Consider the following 19853-nt stretch of genomic DNA (forward strand, 5'->3'; position numbering starts at 1 on the left):
CTTGGATCTTCTGAAGCAGCTTAGTGAAGGCGAGCTGGCACTCGTGAGCCGTTTGCGTCACTGAACTGTCAGGACCTGGAGAACTTGTCACCTGCCGAGAAAAGAGGAGGAGGGAGCTTGAAGGTCTAGAGGAGGTCAGAAACAACGGCCATGAACAGATTCTAGGACAGGAGCAAAGACACTTTACAGTAAGATGGGGCTCTCACAACAATCAAAAGTACAGTAGTACAGTCGTACCTCGGAAGTCTAACAGAATCCGTTCTGGAAATTCATTCAACTTCTGAAACATTTGGAAACCAAGGCGCAGTTTCCGATTGGTTTCCGATTGCGCAGGCACGCTGGAAACAATAGCAGAAGCCACGCCGGACGTTCAGCTTCCAAAAAAAGTTTGAAAACCGGAACACTCACTTAGGGTTTTCGATCGTTTGGGAGCCGGAACGTTTGATTCCCAAGGCATTTGGGAGCCAAGGTACGACTGTACTTGTTAGATCTCACACAGAACTAGCTGGACCACTATAGAGACACTGGACCAGACTCCTTTTCTTCTGTAAGCCCAAGGGCTGTCTATTATTACTGATACTACTCCACCCTGAGAGTCATTTTGGCACAACCGTGGGGTAAAAATGCTTTAATTAATAAATGTATCTCCAGAGCTTGTATGCGAGGGCCTAACTGCAGGCAAGGCAGCCTAACATCACCGCCACAAACCTCATTATCCACCGTATGTTCTCACGCCTGTGAGAGACTTCCATAGGAATGTCATTGCTGATGGAATGCTCCAACTGGGTAACATAAAATAATGTAGTTTAAAATGGGGGTGGGAGTAATAGGGTGGACTTTGCATGCAGGCTGGCATGAATCTACAAAAGCCACTTTCCTAAATGGCCATTGGGCCTGCTCTTCATACATTTTAACTGTATGATTACAAACCACCTTGAGGCTTATTATTATTATTATCATTTAGTTATATATAACCACCCTTTTTCCTGACGTGGACTTGATGCAGCTTACAGACAAAATATTCAGTTTTATCAACTAATGCTATATTTCTCAATTTCTCTTCCATGGTGTTTGTTTCATTGTTTTCCAAACTATATGCAAAATTAATAGAATCGTAGAGTTGGGAGGGGCCCGAGGGTCATCTAGTCCAACCCCTGCAATGCAGCAATTTAATAAGAGTATTAAAAATGAAAATAATAATACAATAAATTAAATGTAAACATTTCTTTAAAAAAAGGGGTTTCAGTAATAAAAACAATCAACTTATTTTGTGTTTGTGGCGTTTCAGTAACAGCCAATATTATGATCAAAACACGGAGAAGGGATTGAAGCGCCGGGCTTGAGGGGGGCCCTGCCGCCGCCCCCCCCAAATGGCTTGTGGTCCCAGGTCCTGGAGGGGCCCCCGCTCGTGCCCAGCAGCTGAGAGCGGCTCGCTCCCTCGGCTCCGCTTCCAGGTGTTCTTGGACTACAACTCCCATCAGCCCCGGCCAGGAAGTCCATGGCGCGGGCTGAGGCTGCGCTCGCGAGGCCTGATGGGAATTGTAGTCCCAGGCTCCTGAAGGGCCCCCGGCTGCCGTAGCTGAGCAGCCGCTTTTCCTTCGCCCTCGGTCGGGCGTCGCTCAAGGGAGGCCGCGGGGAAGAGGTACCGTCCGCCAGCGCCGCGCCAGCCCGTCGTTCTCGCCCCGCCAGAGGTCCAGGCAGCTCCCGCCGCCAGCCATGGAGCAAGGCCTCGCCGCCGTCGCCGCCATGGAAACAGGCCCCACCCCGCTGTCTCTATTGGCCGCGCTCAGCGCGCTGGCGGCTCCCATTGGGCGAGCGGACCGGTTGCCGTGACGCTCAAGCGCGGGCGGCAAAATTGAACAGGGACGGCTACGGCGCCCGAGACGGCCCATAAAGCTCTCGAAGAGCAGGACGATCCGAAGTCTCTAAGGCCGCCTGCTGTCTCGTTGCGCGGCTGCCCAGGCGTCGCCGGTTCGATCCCCAGCAGCTCCAGTTCCGGGGCCCTCGTGTCATTTTCATTATATTCCCCCCTTTTCTCCCAAAGAGCTCAGAGTGGTGCGCATGATTCTCCAACCTCCCCCTTTAACCCCCAAAACTGCCCTGTGGGGTATGTGCGGCTGAGAGGCAGTGGCTGGCCCAAGTTCACCCGGTGAGCTCCATGGCCAAGTGGCAGGATTTGAACCCTGGCCTCCCGGGTCCCAGGAGTCCGACCCTCGCACCTCAGCTTGCAGGAATGGAAGAAATGTCCCCCAGAGAGCTGCTGCCAGTCCAGGTGCTGAAGGAACAGCAGGGAAATGCAGATTTTTGGGTGGAGGTTCTAAGCCAGAAACTCAGGCGCAGGGTGATGAGAGATCTGCATTAAGCAAAACTCCCTCACCTTTCTAAGAAATATCCTGTTGACAAGTCCCAGCTCAAATTAATCCTCACATAGAAGCTGGGCCACTCAGAAGAGGATTCTGGGCTAAGCAGGCTCTCTTTGGCCTGATGCAGCTTCAGGACTTTTCCAATGTTCTCAGTCCTATACCTGCTGTGAGAACACCGGAAGAACCCTGAAGCAGAATCAGGCCAAAGGGAACCTGCTTAGCCCAGAATCCTCTTCTCCCAGCAGCAAACCAGATGCCCATTATGGGAATCCCACAAACAGGATCTGCAAGCAGCAGTGGAGCTCTCCCCACGTGTTGCTTTGTTCTGAGGCAGCAGGGCTTTCCATTTTATTATCTTTTATAATAAGAATTTATTATTTATACCCCACACATCTGGTTTCCCCAGCCCCTACAGTTTTACACACATACCAAGGACATAATGTCTTACCCACCTTCACCATGAAGTCCCAGGGCTGGTTGCAGCAATATAGAAACAAATTAAATCAGATCAAACCAATTACAGTCAAGAGAAGAGGGTGAGACATCTCTATGTACAGGTGTCATGGCCAGACTAAAGTGGTACATCTTCCTCAGGCGACAGAAACCATACAATGAAGGTGCAAGATGGACCTCTGTGGGGATCCTGCAGCTTAGAAGCTGCCACTCCCTGAACTCCTCAGGATGGTGGAACTGCCAAGGTTGCCCTCTTGGCTTATCTGAATGCTCATGAGGGTGTCTGCAGAGAAGGAGGTGATCTTTCAGATATTTCAGGCCTAAGTTTGGGAGGGATCTACCCCACTCTTGATGTGGTCAGCACCTGCAGCACCACACACCGCCCACAGCAGGAGTGGGAAGCGTGGCATTCCCTTTTTGGGGCATCCAGCATTGGCAACAATTAGAAGATGGTAGGAGCTGGAGTCCAGCTACTGACTGGTCAGGCAACCCACCCTAAAGTAAAGACTGCAGGAGCAACAAGGTTCAGAGCTGGTTGCAAAAAGGGAACGCTGGCAGAAGATGGCACTGCCCACTTTGAGAGGGGCCTTGACTTACAAGGAATAAGACAGTTGTTGCAGACTCCGGGGGGCAAATAAAGCTTACTGCCTTTTCCCACCCCAGCATGTTCCTTCCTTTGGCCCCTGCACATCCCACCCTCCAACACAGTTTAGTCTCAGGCTCACTTGCAGCCCCCCCCCCCAATTCATCGGCCCCTCTTTCATCACTAGAATGTGCACGCAACCTTCCTTCCTTCCTCCCCACCCAGGAACAGATCTTTGTTTACGTCAACAAAGAGGCAAATTTTCCATCGTTTGGGATCAGACATTTTATTTACAGCAGTTTTAGAGCCAGCCCTGGCACACGTCTCCCCTTTCAACCTTGTGCACCGAAAACCCTTTTCTTAAAAAAAAGCACTTCCAACACCTACTTTTGACCCTCCCCAAAGGAAGTTAACAGGATGACTATTCAGCATAAAAGGACCAACTCAGAACTACTTGCTCGTGGGTTTTGGTTTCATATTGCAGAAACAAAAAAGAAGCTGCAGAGTTATTCTATGCAAAGCCACTCCTTTTCTTGGTCTTCCCATAAAACATACCCTAAGAGGTAGGCCAGGGTATACCCAGTTTTGCACGTCAGGATAGAGAGGCACATAAGGTGAAAACACTTGCCCAAGGCAATAATGGTTCCAGCGGAGAGAGACTACGGACCATGGTCTGGGCTCCCTCAGAGGCAGGAGCAGGCCAAATAAAGGCACTGGAGGGTTTGTAACTACTCTCAGTCTTCTGCTACCCTTCCAGATCTGAGAATTCTAGTATGGATGGCTCCTGCTAGGAATCTATAAGTAAAGTGACCATGTGCAGGATGGGCAGGAATAAGCCCACCTCCAGCTCAGAACTAGCAATGTCCCTGGTCTGAGCCACAGAAGCTCCTGGCAACCTGCTAAGTGTGATTTGTACATATCTGTAGGGAGAGCAAAACCCACAGGGCTGGCTATTTGTGGGTGCTTCCTTAACACTAAAATACACCAGAGCATTTTACAGAGAAGGAACAAGTATTGTGGCATGTAGCAGCAGAACTGCAGGTAGAAAGTCCCCAGGTCCTCTAAGGGAGAATTATCTATATACTATGAAAGAAACATCAGAAAATCCAGGCTATAAAAACACAGAAGTATTTCTCTTTTGCTTTTATAGCCCAAGAAAGAACACAGGCCCTGACGGATGGTTTCCAATGTTTGAACGTAATTCCTTCCCATTTGAAAAGCGGCACTTCTGATTTTGAAGCCCAGATTTTCTGACATAATACTTCATAGTAAAATCAACTGCCCCTTAGGAGACTGGGTGTCAAGATCTCATCAGCTGGTTCCTCCAACTTGCAGCTCACAGTTCCCTCTAACAGTAGATGAAGCAAGCCGTCACCTGTAGAAATTCTGGCTCTTTCAGGGCGGTGTAAGGAAAACCTGGCTGCCAGATCAGGCCAAAGGGAGCCCATCCAGAGCCCTTGCCTATTGTGATGCCCCAGCAAGTGGTATCCAGAGGCATTTACTGCCCCAATCCTGGAGGTAGTGTGTCGTAACGAGTAACCACTGAAACTCTTAGTACGACTTCTGTTCTTTTTAAGCTAAAGCCAGCAGTGCTAACCTTGAGTAATTTCAAACCAAACAGCTGTGAAATCACGGATGGAGAAGGATGCTGACGAGAGCAACAAATCATGTTTAATGAGCCTGGATCTGCCCCTGCATGGAAATGGTGGGTACTAAACTTCAGAGCAAGTGCTCAGAACTGACAAACTGGGGCTACTTAGGGGACACTTAAGAATACTGACTGATCAGGGATTGCAAGGAAGCAGGCATGTGAAATTTGAAGCAAAGCCCCAAACATCTGCAAAACGGCAAGAGATGCCAGGAAGAAACCTCTTGGATTGTGCCGAGTTTGGGGCAGAAAAATGTACTGGCTTGGCCTCTCAGGTTCTCAGAACCAGATCCCAGGTCTCAGGGAAGCTTCAGCTAATGAGGATTTTTAAGGCACCAATTCTGTGTAGAGAGGGAGAAGCAGCCAACACACCTGGGCTGGCAGGCAAGGCTGAAAGTCTCGCTAGCACTGCTTTACTGGGCAAGAAAAGCCAGAGAGAATGCATAGAGTTTGAGGGGGCTGGAGAAGGTCAGGCCCCCCACCAGCCCCACCTGTTTGCCTGCAGCAGCCCCAACATAAAGCATGTCAACCACAAGCCTTTGCAACCACCTCATGGAAGTCGTTCCCTGTGCACTGTGTAAGCTGGCCATAAAAATGCATGTATCTTCCATGACACAAGAACACAGAAGCAGAGCAGCATCAGGGTCACTCCCGTGGCTCAAATACCCTGAAGCAGCCGAGAAAACAGACAATGATAACAGACATCAGAGGAAGGTGTTGACCATCGGGAGTTGCGTCCTCCGTTTTCCGAGGTATGGTAAGGCAGAGCAAAACAACGATCAGGGATGTCTTAGCACGGCCAAATCTTGCAGCGTTCAGTGGTGCAACTGCTCAGCTGCTTCCAGGCGCCTGTCCATTCCACATCCACTGTGAGGAGTTCCCTGGGCTGAGGCTGCTGCTACACCATCCATCCATCACAAGGAAGCAGCATCCAGCAGGCCAAGGGGTCCCCGCCTGAGCAGCCTCACATGCTCAGTGCAAAGCTGACTCCTTGAAGGCATTGAAGAAAACTCAAGATGGGACTCCGGACGCAACTCCCCTCTTCCCGTGCAGATCCTCTGAAAGCAGCCCCACCAACCCACGTCTTTGAAAGGCAACCCATCTCTGTTTTAGCCAAAGCAAGACCCAACAACCTTCTCAAGGGAGACCAAGCAGCAGAGCAGGAATCCAGCCTGCCAAGTCCTTGACAGAACATGGATTCTGAAGCAACAAACAGAAAGTCAGAGCAGAGTCATTTGATGACTCCTTTGCTAGCAAGCCCAAAGGGAGGAAGAGATGTAGCCAAGGATAAAGAGGGCCTCTCTTGCGTCCTCCTCCTGAGCACAGAGCAGGTTCAGGCTAATCGTGGCTGGAAATGGCTCTCCCCCGACCTTTCCTTCAAGGAAGGGACCTTTGGGCTCGATGATCCAGAGCAGCCAGTGAGGCCCAGAACAAGGGGTCTGTCCCCAAAGGAGGAGGAGAAGCAGGGAGGTGGGTTCTGGCACCATGCGGAAGTGGCGCTGAGTTACACAGAACACTACTGCAGGCATAAAAGCAGGGGCGGGGAGGCAGGCCGTGGCTCAGTGGGACAGGCACATGCTTCGCATGCACTATGTGTGGGATCTTCAGGGAGCAGACTCGGGCAGAAGCGATGAGGAAGGATGATCTACCTGAGGCCGGGAAAGCGTGTATGTCTGAGCAGACGACACTGCCTGGGATGGACTGAGCAGCTTCCTTTGTTGCAAAGCCAGCGCAGGAAACTACCAGAACACCCAGCCAGAGGCTGCCAAGCGGCCATGCCAAATTTCACCTTGTGGAGAACTGGAACTCCAATTTTTTCTTCTTCAAAAGGCCAGATTCAGAAATCTGGAACTCAAAACAGAACCAAGTCTCAGCGACGAAATGAGACTTAGGCTTCAGCACCAAAAAGTTGAGGTTCTTCAAAATGTTGGGCCCCGAAAGAACTTCTGGCCAGTGCTGGGGGCCGTCCAGGTGCCTGCAACCAAGGAGGATGTTCTGTTCCTGCTGCAGCCTTGGTTCTTGAAGGAGAATGAGCCTTTTCTGCACCGACAGGGCTTTGAGCAAAAACCACAGACCAATCAAGCCTTTCTGAAGGTGCCACCAGCCACCAGCAGCATTTGGTCCTCAAAGAGCAGTCCAAGCAAGACCTTCCTCGGGTTGGCAAAGAATCCGTTGGCAGTCAGCTCGGAGGGTGCTTTTTCCTGGTCCAGAATCTGGCCTCTCCAGCTCGGGGCATGGATTTCCCTTTCTGCCATTCCCAAGAGGTGCCCACAGCCTTTCCCCACCCCCCACCCCCGCGTGCAGCTGCTCAGACTCCAGACTCATGAAGGAGCCAAGGAGAAGCAAGCAAGTCACCCGCAAGAGCGATGCCCACAGATCTGGATCTCAGCCGCATACGCCCGGAAGGGTTCTCTTTGGAAACAAGGGGCAGCTCCCTCCGCATTTCTCTCCCCCCACTCACAGACCAAAAGGGCCACTCCCCAGTGATTCACTGGCGACCCACAAGCTGTGAGTGGCAAGTGAGATCAGGGCGTGTCTCTTTGGAGCTTGGGAAGGCTCTTTCTGCAAAACGAAAGACCCGGCAACCGCCACCAAGCTGAAGACTCATCTTTCGCCCCCCCGCCCCCCGCTCTGTCACTGACAAGTGGAGCTCCAAGCCCTACAGGAAAACCCAGGTGGGGGAGACCAGAGAGAACGATGGCTCAGCCCACTGAGTTGTGGGCAGCTCGAGAATCTCCCCAAGGCTCTCTCTGCGGTTGTGCGGGCACTTTGCCAGAAGGCCCCTCTTCCTCCTCTCGTGCTACCTGGACTGAGCAAGGATGAGCCGCTTGAACCACAGGCTGACGGCGCAGTCCACCCGCATGACCAGGCCGATGCCCAGCAGGAGGAAGAGGCTGCTCACCATGAAGCCCAGCACTTCAAAGAGGAACCTGGAAGTGGAAGAGAAGCCCCAGGTGAGGAAAGTACCGCAAAGGCCCCACGGGAGGCGCTCTGCATGCGAGAGGCCCCAATTTTAAGCCCTGAGGGAAGAGGGGCACACTGGGGGGGGGGGAGGCAGCTGGTGAAGACACTACAGGGGCAACTGGCCTAACTCAGGGGCAAGTCAACTACTCATTTCTGTGCTGGGTGGTAGGGCTAGGCGATATATCGTCCAAAACCGCTTTGAAGTCCTTATCATGATACTGGTTTCATAATTTTTGACCTGGCAATATATTGCGAATCATGATGTGTGCATGTGCTATGCCAAAATCACAATGTGGGGAAAACCCTGAAGCCGGCCAATGCCTCTCTCGATTCCTGCAGCCCCCGTTAACTGCCAGGTCAGCGCTTTCTCTTTCTGAATAGTATTGAATGGAAGAATCTTATGTTGTTTCTGTCACTGTCTTTGTTTTGTCTTTTTCCTTTTCTTCTGTTTGTTTCATTTTATATATATATGTAGAGATGTACGGTTATTAAGTCTGATATTATTTGCTTTCTGTAGTGGTTATTAATGCATGTGTCTGTTAACTATGTATTTATTTGTATATTTGAAATAAAAAAATAATACAAAAGAGAGAGAGTGAGAGCAGCCTACAGCTGACAGAACTCTAACTCAGACCACCCTTTCCCCATCCAGCCTTGCAACTCTGCCCAGCAGCCCTGGGCTCTGAAACACCCCACCATTTCCCTGCTAGGCACACGGAGGGGACTGAGCTCCAGAGCCACAGGACACTTGCCCAACTTACTTGGGGGCAAACACCTTCCAGACCATAAGGTGCCTTCTGAGGATGATCGCTGCCAAGACACAAGCCAGAATCTATGGGGGAAAGAAAAGGAGTTCAGGCTGCAGGTAAACCTCTTGGCGTTCATTCACTGTATCCTCACATGCACAGCCCACCAGTCCCCATCACCGCCTCTCCCTCCCTCTCTCTGGCTTGCAGAAAAAGGCCTCCCCCGGTGTTTCAGGCACATACCTGAACCCCCAGAACAAGCAGGTACTTGAGCCCCAGCTGCAGAAGCGCTGCTGAAAACTTCTCTGGGGCTTCCCGGAGCCTCATCTCCATCATCTGCTCCTCCCTGTCTGGAGGTTCTGCCTTCGACTTCTTGCCCTTGGAGGCAGGGGGCATTTCACAGACAAATGGCCAAAGCAGAAGCAAAGGGCAGCCGGCTACCTCGAGGAAAGGAGGAGGAAGAGAGAGGGGTCACTGGAGAGAATGCCGGGGACCACCAGCTGATGGAACCCAGAGGAAAAAAGAAAGGGGCGAGAAGATAAATCCCTCTAAATCAGTGCTTCCCAAACTCTTTCGGGGCTTGGTTCCATCAACGAAGCCCCAGCACCTGCTACCCTGCCTATAAAAAGCATTATTCAGAATAGTGTTTTGCACAGTCCACTCAGGAAGAAAATAACACAATACCAACTCAAAACAGTAACAATTAATTGCAAATTTATTCAGATGCTTTAAGTTATGGATTTGTGTAATGAAAATGTAATGAAATATGGAAAACTCAATGAAAATTACTGTAGATTCCGGCATATTAGGCGACTGGGTGTATTAGACAACCCACGAAATTGGCAGCTGCAATTTGGGGGTTCGTCTTATAAGCCCAGTCGCTTAATACGCTGGGCAGCTCCACGCCGGGAGAAAGCCACCCGGCGCAGAGCAGAGCCCACCGCCCGCTGCAGCTGCTGCTCTCTCCCGGCGCGGAGCCCGCCGCCTGCCGCCCATATCCCGCGTATAAGACAGCCCCCGACTTTTTAACCTCTTTTCCGGGGTTAAAATGTCGTCTTATACATGGGAATCTACGGTATGCAAAAAAATAAAAATTGCAAATTTATTCAGAATCCAAGTAAAACTATTCAGTTTAATTAATTCAACGAAACTGATGAGCTTGATCCAAGGATATCAGCTTTTTGAAGTCAGGTAGCCATTTACACCTCTTTGCCTCCCCCCTTAGGAAACCCCAGTGGCCCCGCCAGTACCGCCCACTTTGGAAAACACTGTGCTAAGCAATGCCTGGGGGGGATTATGCCCCCTCCCCTTCAGCCAAAAAGGCGATCAGGATCCAGGTCCCACCAGACTCCACTCTCTGATTCCCTCAGGACAATGCAGAGGAAGTTGGAGGCCCTCCTTATTTCGATATATTTAGGAAGAAAAAAACAGACCACTTAATCAGAAAATTCTCCATGTGCTGTACTGAGGACTGCAAAGTGATCAATAAAATGCAGATGAAATCAGCAAACATGCAAAACAAGCACAATTCTAGGTAGGCTTTCTGAAAAAAGAACTGCCCCATAGCAGTTCCCATCACTGGCAAAGCTGCGGAGAAAAGCAAAAACCAAGCTATGGTATAACAGATGCTGGGTGGGGGGCACCCCAGTCTTCTCTTCCCAGGTAAGGCCCCATAAACAGACCCCCCCCACACACACACACTCCTATTGCTGATGCCAAGATGCTGGTGATATTTCGGGAGCTGCTGTGGGCCTGTAGATCAGGAGTGGGGAGGCCGTGTCTCTCCAGGTGCAGCTGTACCTCGACTCCCAACACCCCTGACAAGTGGCCACGCTGAATGCTGGGAATTGGAGTCCAGCAATGCGGGGGGGGGGGTCCACATGCTCCCTGCCCCTGCTGTGGATGCCAAGAGTCTTCATTTGCTACCCAAACCCAACTCTTAGTGCTGAGCAGGCAGCCTCAGCCAAGCCACCCTCCGCAATCACATACCTAGGACATACGTAGGACCAAAGCAAGCACCATTCACGCTCTGCCTGTTGCAAGCTCAGAGAAAGAGCCGTGGGGCCTTTCCAGGAGGCAGCGGACTCACCTGCAAAGAGGATGTGGGAGGCGAAGGTGTTGGCCCCAACCAGGAGCGCCGGCAGCAGGTTGGTTTCATGCCCCTGCTGGAAGCCGACAAAGGCTGCGTTCCAGTGGATGGCTGGGAAGACTGGCTGGTGGCCTGTGGCATAGAAGAACTGGGCGGCAGCGAGAGCCCAGGCGATGAGGGCGTACCAGGGCACCACAAAGGGATCTGGGGTGGGAGGACGAGAACCGTCAGGGCCAGCAAGGAACCCCTGGAGACACAACGCGGCAGAGCTTCCACGGCAGGAACCAGAATTATGTTCAACTAACCCACCCAGATTAGAGAACTGGGCAAAAGCAAACAAGATGAATTTTAACAGGGAGAAATGTAAAGTATTGCACTTGGGCAAAAAAAATGAGAGGCACAAATACAAGATGGGTGACACCTGGCTTGAGAGCAGTACATGTGAAAAGGATCTAGGAGTCTTGGTTGACCACAAACTTGACATGAGCCAACAGTGTGACGCGGCAGCTAAAAAAGCCAATGCAATTCTGGGCTGCATCAATAGGAGTATAGCATCTAGATCAAGGGAAGTAATAGTGCCACTGTATTCTGCTCTGGTCAGACCTCACCTGGAGTACTGTGTCCAGTTCTGGGCACCACAATTCAAGAAGGACACTGACAAACTGGAACGTGTCCAGAGGAGGGCAACCAAAATGGTCAAAGGCCTGGAAACGATGCCTTATGAGGAACGGCTAAGGGAGCTGGGCATGTTTAGCCTGGAGAAGAGGAGGTTAAGGGGTGATATGATAGCCATGTTCAAATATATAAAAGGATGTCATATAGAGGAAGGAGAAAGGTTGTTTTCTGCTGCTCCAGAGAAGCGGACACGGAGCAATGGATCCAAACTACAAGAAAGAAGATTCCACCTAAACATTAGGAAGAACTTCCTGACAGTAAGAGCTGTTTGACAGTGGAATTTGCTGCCAAGGAGTGTGGTGGAGTCTCCTACTTTGGAGGTCTTTAAGCAGAGGCTTGACAACCATATGTCAGGAGTGCTCTGATGGTGTTTCCTGCTTGGCAGGGGGTTGGACTCGATGGCCCTTGTGGTCTCTTCCAACTCTATGATTCTATGATTCACCCCATCAGTGCAAGGATTTCCACTTGCCTGGCGAGACTCCCCCCTCCCCTGCCAGAGGTTCCCAAGTGTTTTGGGGCAACCGCCCTCCCCTCAGTTCCATAAACTCGTCCCCACCTTTTAAAAAGAGCTATTCAGAATAGCTGTTTGTATGCCCCACTGAAGGAGATAACAACAAGACAAAATTCAAAATTCTGATAGTAAATTGCACATTTATGCAAAATCCAATGGAAAGGTGGGGAACATCCCATTGCGCAAGCAGAAATCCCTGGTCTCCCAGGTCCTAGTCTGCCTTGCTTTGCAGTTTCTGTGGCCTCCTCCTGCTCCCCTCTTCCCGGGGACCCCCCTGCAGATTCCTAGGGCACCATTATGCCTTAACAGCGGGGCCCTGTTTAGCTTCTGCCATTTCCCTGAGAGCGAAGCCCTTCCTGCAAGAGGACGCTGCCCACAGCCCTGACTGAGGAGGAGCGGAGGCCCAGGGCCGTGCCCTTACTCACCAGCCTGCGAGGAGGAGGAGAGCGCCATGGCGCAGGCGTGCATCCAGAGCAGCGCGAAGGCCTCGAGGAAGAGCAGCAGGAAGGCCAGGCTGAGCCGCTCGCTGTGCAGCGTCATGAAGAGGAAGCCCAGCAGGGCCAGGCAGATGAGGAGCGCGGCCGAGTAGACGCTGCCCAGCCCGTAGGCGGCCACCGTGGCCCTGCCGCCCGACTTGGCCTCGTCCAGGCGGCTCTTCAGGGACTGCTGCATGCGCCGGTAGAGCTGGGGGATGACGTGCTGGAGCTCGGCCTGGGAGCTGGGCGAGACGATGGGGGCCTCCGCCGGCTCCCGGCTGTCGCGCACAAAGACGGTCACGGGGTCCCAGAGGACCAGCAGGAGCCCCACCAGCACCAGGCCGAAGATCCCCTGGGGGAAGGCCACCAGGGCCAGCTGCACCCAGGCGTGCAGCTTGACCAGGGCCTCCTCGGCCCCGGAGGTGATGGCCCAGTAGCCCCCCACGCAGACGGCCAGCAGCGGGAAGCCCCAGCGCACAAAGAGCACCGGGGCGCTGGGGCTGTTGAGGTTGCCGTAGTGGCGCAGCCAGCGACGCACGCCCCAGGCCAGGAGGGCCAGCACAGCCAGGCAGAGGAGGTAGAAGGAGTTCTTGGCCCCCGGGTCCTGCAGGCTGGAGAGCGGGGCCAGGAGCGTCGAGGAGCGGCAGCAGGGGGTCTCCTCGCGGCACTGCCGGAAGAGCGCCGAGAGGCGGGCGCAGGCGAGGACCACGCCCAGCAGGCCCAGCAGCCGCAGGGCTGGGGGGGAGCCGCCCTCCAGCCGCCCCTCCCAGTGCAGGCGCAGCACCAGCAGCACCACCAGCGAGGCCAGCAGGAAGGGCGCCACCTGCGCCTCAGCCACCACGAAGCTGTCTGAGAGCATGGCGCCGCAGCGAGCCAGCAGGATGCCTCCGGGCAGGCCCAGCCCCGATGCCCGCAGCCTCTGCCTCAGGCTGGTGCCCGCAGAGGGAGAACAAGCGCTGGCCGCATGGCTCCTCCACGGCCGCTTGGCCCAGCAGTGCCAGAAGAAGCCGCACTGGGAGGCTGCTGCTCCCCAGGAGGAGAGCAGGACAAGGTCCGCAGCGGCCCAGCCAAGGAGGTGAGCCAGACTGGGCAGGGCCACCCCCACCACACCCCAGAGAACGGGGTAGAGGAGGAGGCGGCGGTAGGAGAAGCTCAGGCCCGAGGCCACCCTGGAGGCAACGTAGCACAGCACACAGGAAGACGTCAGCAGGGCGCAGCCAGCCAGCATGCGGGCCGGGTGGAACCGGGCCCAGGACTCCGCGCAGACGGCCCTCGCCTCCTGCAGATAGCGCCGGAAGCGTCCCCGGAGGTGCTCCAGGTGAGGCAGAGCAGGGGCCCCCGGCTGGGCGGAGAGCTGCTCGTGCTCCTCCACGGCAGCAGAGAAGAGGTCCTGGAGCCGCCGCAGCTTCTCCACCGAGAGGTCCTGGGCTGCCCGCGAGTAGGAGCGCAGGAAGCGGTCGACCTGCAACGCCAAGTGTCTCCGTCACTGAGCGCAGGAACACTCCAGGGGTGGGGTAGGCTGGACTCTAAGGAGCCTTTCTCCTCAAAATCCGGCCGCCGAGCTCCTCTTACCTGCCGGGCGTTGATGCTGTATGCCTCCAGCTGGGCGAGGAGCGAGGAGGCAGCGCCGCCCTCTGCGGCAAACAGCTCAGCCATCACTTCCCCGATGTTGCTGTAGGGCACTGGCACCCCCAGCAGCAGGGCCAGCGTGGGGACCAGGTTCACCTGCGGGACGGTCTCTGGCTCCTGGAGAGAGGGAGGAAGCGAGGGGTCCGGCTGCTGAAGGGCAGGGAGAACAGCACACCGTGGGGACCCCAGGACCCACCCACAGCAGGCAAGCAGCACCAGGAGCACAGGAAGCCGCCCGGTACACAATCAGACCCTTGGGTCCCTCTGGCTCAGTTATGTCTTCACTGTCAGGCAGCAGTGACTCTCCAGGGTTGCAGGCAGGAGCCTCTCCCATCCCGCCCTAGGGGTGCCATTGGGGATTGATCCTGGGGCTCCTGCACCCACGACGGAAGCCAAGCCACTGAGGCACAAGTCTTTTGCCTTCTCAAAAGCCTCCCACCTTCTCCCCCAGCCAGCCAGCCAGAAGGAAGCTGGCAGGCAGCCATGACCGAACTCTTCAGCTCTAAAAGGTAAGAAGCCTGAAAAAGAGGACCAATCTCCTTTCCAAAGCGCAACTGGCCAAGGGGTTATTTGCACCAGTTGCAACAAGCTCTCAGCCACATAAGAATGTAATTTAGAGCCTGCTGGGTCCGGCTGATGGTCCATCTATTCCAGCCTCCTTTCTCACAGTGGCTGACCAGATGCAAAAGCAGGGAAGGGAAAGATCCCTTTGGAAGTGCAACAGAGAGAGAAAGCGCCCCTGCCTGCACCTGGCTTACCTGAGGCGGGTGGCTCTGGAACAGCTGGGCTTTGCTGTACACAAAGAGGGCTGCGTTGACCTCCTCTTCGCTGTCTCCTCCGTGGTCCCCAGTCCCCGTCATGCCGTGGTCCCCTGCTACCAGGAGCAGCGTGTCATTCGCCAGGTGGTCAACCAGTGACCTGTCCATCAACAATACGGGACTTCAGCCGCCTCCCTGTGCCAGCGGGTGCCCCCCCACAGCAAAGTGGGGGGTGGGCGCCAGCCACGTTGTTTAGGCAGGACCTTCAGGGGCACCTGAGCCCAAATGCAGGCTTGACGGGGGACTTTCTGACTCACAGCCTGAGACGCTCTCCTGCACCAAACCAACTCTGGGGCTTAACTTCCAGGGTGCAGGTCCTGGGGCCCACGGCCAGCTGCTTCCCTTCCAGGCAGGGCCAGGGCTCAAATCCTGGTTGGGGCAGCCTTGGCCAAGTGGCTCCAGTTCAAACTGCCTCCAGGGGGTCCTTCCGAGTCTGAATCAGAGGCTCATCCCAGAGCACTCTCGAAACAGCTTCTCTACAAGGAGCTCAAAAGCTAATGTTTAGAGGGACAGTGACACAGCTGTCACCAACCTGGTGCCCTCCAGGTGCTCTGAACTACAACTCCAAGCAGAATCATGCTAGCAGGACCCAATGCACTCCAAAACGTCTAGTGGGCACCAGGTTGGGAAAGGGGCCCCTAACATAATGAAAACGTCCAAAGACCTTTGAGGTCCCCAAGCAGCTGGAGCCCAAAGCAGAGGAAGGAAAATAAAACAAGCAAGAGAACTCCCACTTCTGCCCCTCCCAGCGCTGGCCAGGACAATCCACGTTCCTCTGGAAGGCCCAGCTGCTGCTCATCCTGCTTCAGTCCTTGGCACACAATGGGCTGGTGCTGAGAAGCCAGGGGCACCCACATGACCCGAGAAACCAGCTCACCTGAGCATTTCATTCATCTGCGAGAGCTTCTTGGCCATTTCGGGATGGTCTGGTCCATGCTTATGGCCACAGTGATCCACGCCCAAGAAGTGGGCAATCAGCAACTCCCACTCGCCACCATCGACTGCGCCACCACAGAGAGAGAAAGGGAGAGAGAGGAGGAGAAGCATGAAGACTTGCCCCTTCCGCTCTGAGAGGCAGCCAATGTTTCTTTCTTCTCTGGTGCACTTTACTGAGGGCTGAGAGGAAGAGCAGGAGCAGATTTCTCCCCCTCCCCCTTCAGTGCACACCTTCAGATGTGCTCAGGGCATTGAAGACACAGGGAGGAGACAATGAGGCAGGCAAAAAGCCAGCAGACTTTTCAGACTTTGCTGCCAGCAGAGGGCAGGGGGTGACAAGGGCTGGCGGAGGATGAGTGGCTTCTCATTGGGAAAACATCCACATGGAAAGGATTCCATTGTGGGTGAAGAAATTCCATTCATGCAATTTGCAGAGCTCTGCTTAGTCCAAAACAAGTGGTTTCAAAAACAAAATTCGAGGAGGCAGCCTACTTCCTTTTTAAAGCTACATAAATTCAAGGCAAGGCAATCCATTTTGAGACAAGAGTTTTCCCATTCAAAACAGACTTTTAATTGTTCAGTGTTCCCCCTTTTGCAAAAACCAATTTTGAAGAACTCTTTAACAATTTAGAATGTCTCTCCCTCAGGGAATCTGGCTGGCACAAGGGGCCTCGAGCCACACCAGAGCCTGGAGCCTGCAAGGTCACATCACCCTTCAAGGTTATGGACGGAGAACGTGTAGGGCGGACAGAGGGCAAGCCACTCCCAGCAGGCCTCTCACCCGGCTGCAAAGCGCCTCTGCCTGCCCCGCCTGTTTCCTCCAGCAACCTGGCATGAAAAGGGAGCCAAGAACTCCGGCCCGGGACAGCGGCTCACCTGTCTCATACAAATGCTGCAGGATTCCATCATCTACAGTGTGAAGATCCTTCACGTTGAACGAAGGGAAGAAGTACGAGCGGTGGAAGGCCTGGGGGAAGAGCCCGTCCCAGGTGTCGTCCCCCATGAACACCACTCTTTTCCCTGCAAGGGAGGGGGGAATGAGAGAGGGGTGTTTAGAGCACAGCAATGAGCAAGTCACCAAGTTAGGGAGCCGAAACCTAGTCAGCGGAGCCCAGGAGCTCCACGTTCCGTTTCTCTTGGTTCCTTTCTAGAGAGCTCAGGAAATTCATCCTCAGATCCACCCAACCAGAACCTTCAAGGCCAAGGAGGGATATGCTCACAGCTCTCCTCCAATTCAGGGAAACAGCATCACACAGTCACTACAGATCAGCCCCTTTGAGTCGATAACACAGTGGTGCAGTTTCTTTCTTTCTTTCTTTTTTGTTAGAGCATTTATTAATTTTCCAATAAAAAACATCCAATTAACATGTCAAATCATAATCCAATAAAAATAAAAAAATAAAATAAAAAAGATCAAATTGTCTTCTGAATTGTAATTTTGATTTTACAGCTGAAACACGATGCATATCCAAATCTCAGTCCTGCCTCTCATCGACACAGTGGTGCAGTTTCCACCTGACAAAAGTTCGGGTTTTCTACAAAAATATACATGGGAAGAACTGAAAGCCACAGTCTGCTTTCCTTGAGGTGTTGAGGCAGCTTCAGCAAGGATATTGTTTATAGTTTCTACATTGTACCTCACTTAAGAAATTTCTTTAAAAAATATTAAGCCATTTATAAATGTGTTAAACAAACAATCAACAATGACCCATACTATTCCACACATTTCATGCCCACATTCTGCCTTGGTAGCAAACGCAGCACAGTCAGACCCCCGCAACCTCTTGAGTTCTCCCTGCTGATTTGAGCTGCTGCTCAGTGTATGTAGCCACAAAAGAGGTCCCTGTCTGAACTTTTCCTCCAACCTGTATCATCAAGCCACAAAGACAAAAGTCCCCAGAATATATAAGACCACATCAAGAATTAGTTCACTGTCAGTTTTGTACTAATTTATTTCCCCACGTATTTCTGCAGTAGCCTTTTCAGAGTAACCTGTCAGTCTGAAACATAACAGGGAACAAGTTGCCTTTGTACAACATCCCCGCCTAGTCGCTTTGGAGGCCATTTCCCCTCACCACAAGCAGCCAGGCAAGTGGCAATTGAGAAGCCTGGATGACATGCCATGAAGTCATATGCCCAGCCTAGAAGGATGGCTGGCCTACACCCAGATCCAGCCACTGCCTCCAAACCACAATATACACCACAGAGACCAGGGCCCTGGCTCTCATGTTCGGCAGGCCAAAGCAACCCCATCCCAAGTGGAGCAAAACTGAACTTGCCAGATGCTTCTTCCCAACCTCAAACATAAATCTGCCCGCTCTCAACTCCCGAGGCATAACCTACGAGGAAGTAGCACGTGATGCAATTCTACACCAGAAATATAAAAGGAACCATTTTGTCACTAGCACTTACAGGCTAAGTCCCAAGAGAAAAATAAAAGAATAGGGAGAAGAGTGCATCTGAGGAAAAGGAAGGAAGAAATGAAGATGAAGAAAGCCCTTCCCTTACTCCACAGCAGCTAGAATAAGAGAGGCAAGACATTCTGCAAAGAGCCTGCCCTCCCTGCCCGCTTCTGGAGGCACCCACCGTTCTGCGCCAGCTGCCAGACCAAGTTGTCCTCCTGGATGGCGTAGGAGGCGAAGTTGCTGCCTGCGTCAATGAAGGTGGGCAGGGAGCCGGTGGTGATGCCCTTGATGCGCTGCATGGTGGTGGTGGGAGGGTCGGCCCGGAAGCGGAAGAGGCGGGCATGCAGGGGCTGCAGACTGGCCAGCTGGTGCAGGAACCCCAGCTTGTTCTCGTAAGGCCGCGGCTCCCGCCTGGAGGGGTCGTACTGGGCAAACTCAAACTTGAGGGCGTCGATAATGACGAGCACGGCTTTGGAGAAGCGCCTTGGCAGCCAGCAGGAGCCGAGGGGGGCCTTGGCCCCTGGCAGGGAGGCGGCCAGGGGGTCCGAGCAGCTGCTGCGGTTGGCCAGCTCCACACGCATGAGCAGGAAGCCGCTGGTGAAGAGCCCGATGGCCGAGAAGAAGAGGAAGCAGGTCCAGGCAAGGAAGAGCAGCACTGGTACTCTCTGCATCCTGCCGGGGGGGGGGGAGAGAAAGGACCAGTGAGCAGTGGGTGCCCCTCACACCCCTTGGGTGCTCAAAGTCTACCGGTCTCACCGGTGTTTTTGTAGCAACAAGCAGTATGACCTGCATAAGACGTAATATAACAAAAATCATCGCCTGGGTGAAACATGAGATAAACGATGCATTGCTCCATGCCAGCAATGTCCAACTGGTCAACAGCGATTGAGATGTAGATCACTGGGGTGTTCCAGGTCAATCGCTGGAGTTAAGAAAGTGATTGGCTGGTTGCTCACGCCACGCCCTGCACCTGGTGCTATGCCCCATTCTCTCTGCTGGTGCTGCTGGGAAAGCTTATTATCCCTGTATTGGTGCCGAAAAAGCCCAATTACTCCGTTCAATCCTTCCCCCCAAAAGCTGAAGAAGTGAGGTCACTCCCCCCCTAAAAGAAGCTCAACACCTCTTGGCAATTGTTCCTAAAAATTGTTCCTTTCCCCTTAAGAAAAGTTCAACCACTCTGGTCTCTCCCCCCTAAAAAAAAGCTTAGCAAATATGGGCAATGCCAATGGGTAGATCACTGACAGTTTTATTATACCGGGAGATCGCAGTCTCTATAGAGTTGGACGTCCCTGCTCTATGTCAATGACCAAAGGCAGCCCCCCCCAAACTCGGCCCTCGGCTGTTTTGGGACTACAACTCCCATCATCCCTCGCTAACAGGACCAGGAGTCAGGGCTGATGGGAATTGTAGTCCCAAGTTGTAGGGCCGAGTTTGGGGGTGTCTGGCTTAAGGGCTTCGTGGGGCTCCCTCCCTCCCCGGGCGGGCGGGGTGACCTTGGGCTGCCCCTCCCAGCTGCCTCCGCCGGGCTGCGGGTGTCGCTGCCGGAGCAAAGCCCTC

The 19853-nt window shown here is 53.4% G+C and overlaps 1 protein-coding gene across 5 annotated transcripts in view; it reads right to left on the minus strand.

The window, feature by feature from the left end:
- Positions 1 to 19853, minus strand: part of PIGO (phosphatidylinositol glycan anchor biosynthesis class O) — a 125719-nt gene continuing 105866 nt past the window's right edge. For 3 of the 5 annotated variants that reach the window (XM_083465785.1, XM_083465784.1, XM_083465783.1), the window contains exons 2-11: positions 18478 to 18968; positions 16768 to 16911; positions 15833 to 15956; positions 14896 to 15055; positions 14081 to 14254; positions 12458 to 13970; positions 10847 to 11050; positions 9001 to 9194; positions 8773 to 8843; positions 3670 to 7977 (exon numbers count right to left, since the gene is read on the minus strand). In XM_083465785.1, coding sequence (XP_083321911.1) covers positions 7848 to 7977; positions 8773 to 8843; positions 9001 to 9194; positions 10847 to 11050; positions 12458 to 13970; positions 14081 to 14254; positions 14896 to 15055; positions 15833 to 15956; positions 16768 to 16911; positions 18478 to 18967 — 3204 coding nt within the window. In that variant the 5' untranslated portion in view covers position 18968 and the 3' untranslated portion in view covers positions 3670 to 7847. Of the gene's footprint in view, positions 92 to 3669; positions 7978 to 8772; positions 8844 to 9000; positions 9199 to 10846; positions 11051 to 12457; positions 13971 to 14080; positions 14255 to 14895; positions 15056 to 15832; positions 15957 to 16767; positions 16912 to 18477; positions 18969 to 19853 lie in introns of those variants that run through there. The other 2 variants (XM_083465786.1, XM_083465787.1) reach the window with 2 other exon arrangements.

Source organism: Podarcis liolepis, assembly GCF_965112155.1.
Source record: "Podarcis liolepis genome assembly, chromosome: 11".
Classification (NCBI taxonomy): Eukaryota; Metazoa; Chordata; class Lepidosauria; order Squamata; family Lacertidae; genus Podarcis; species Podarcis liolepis.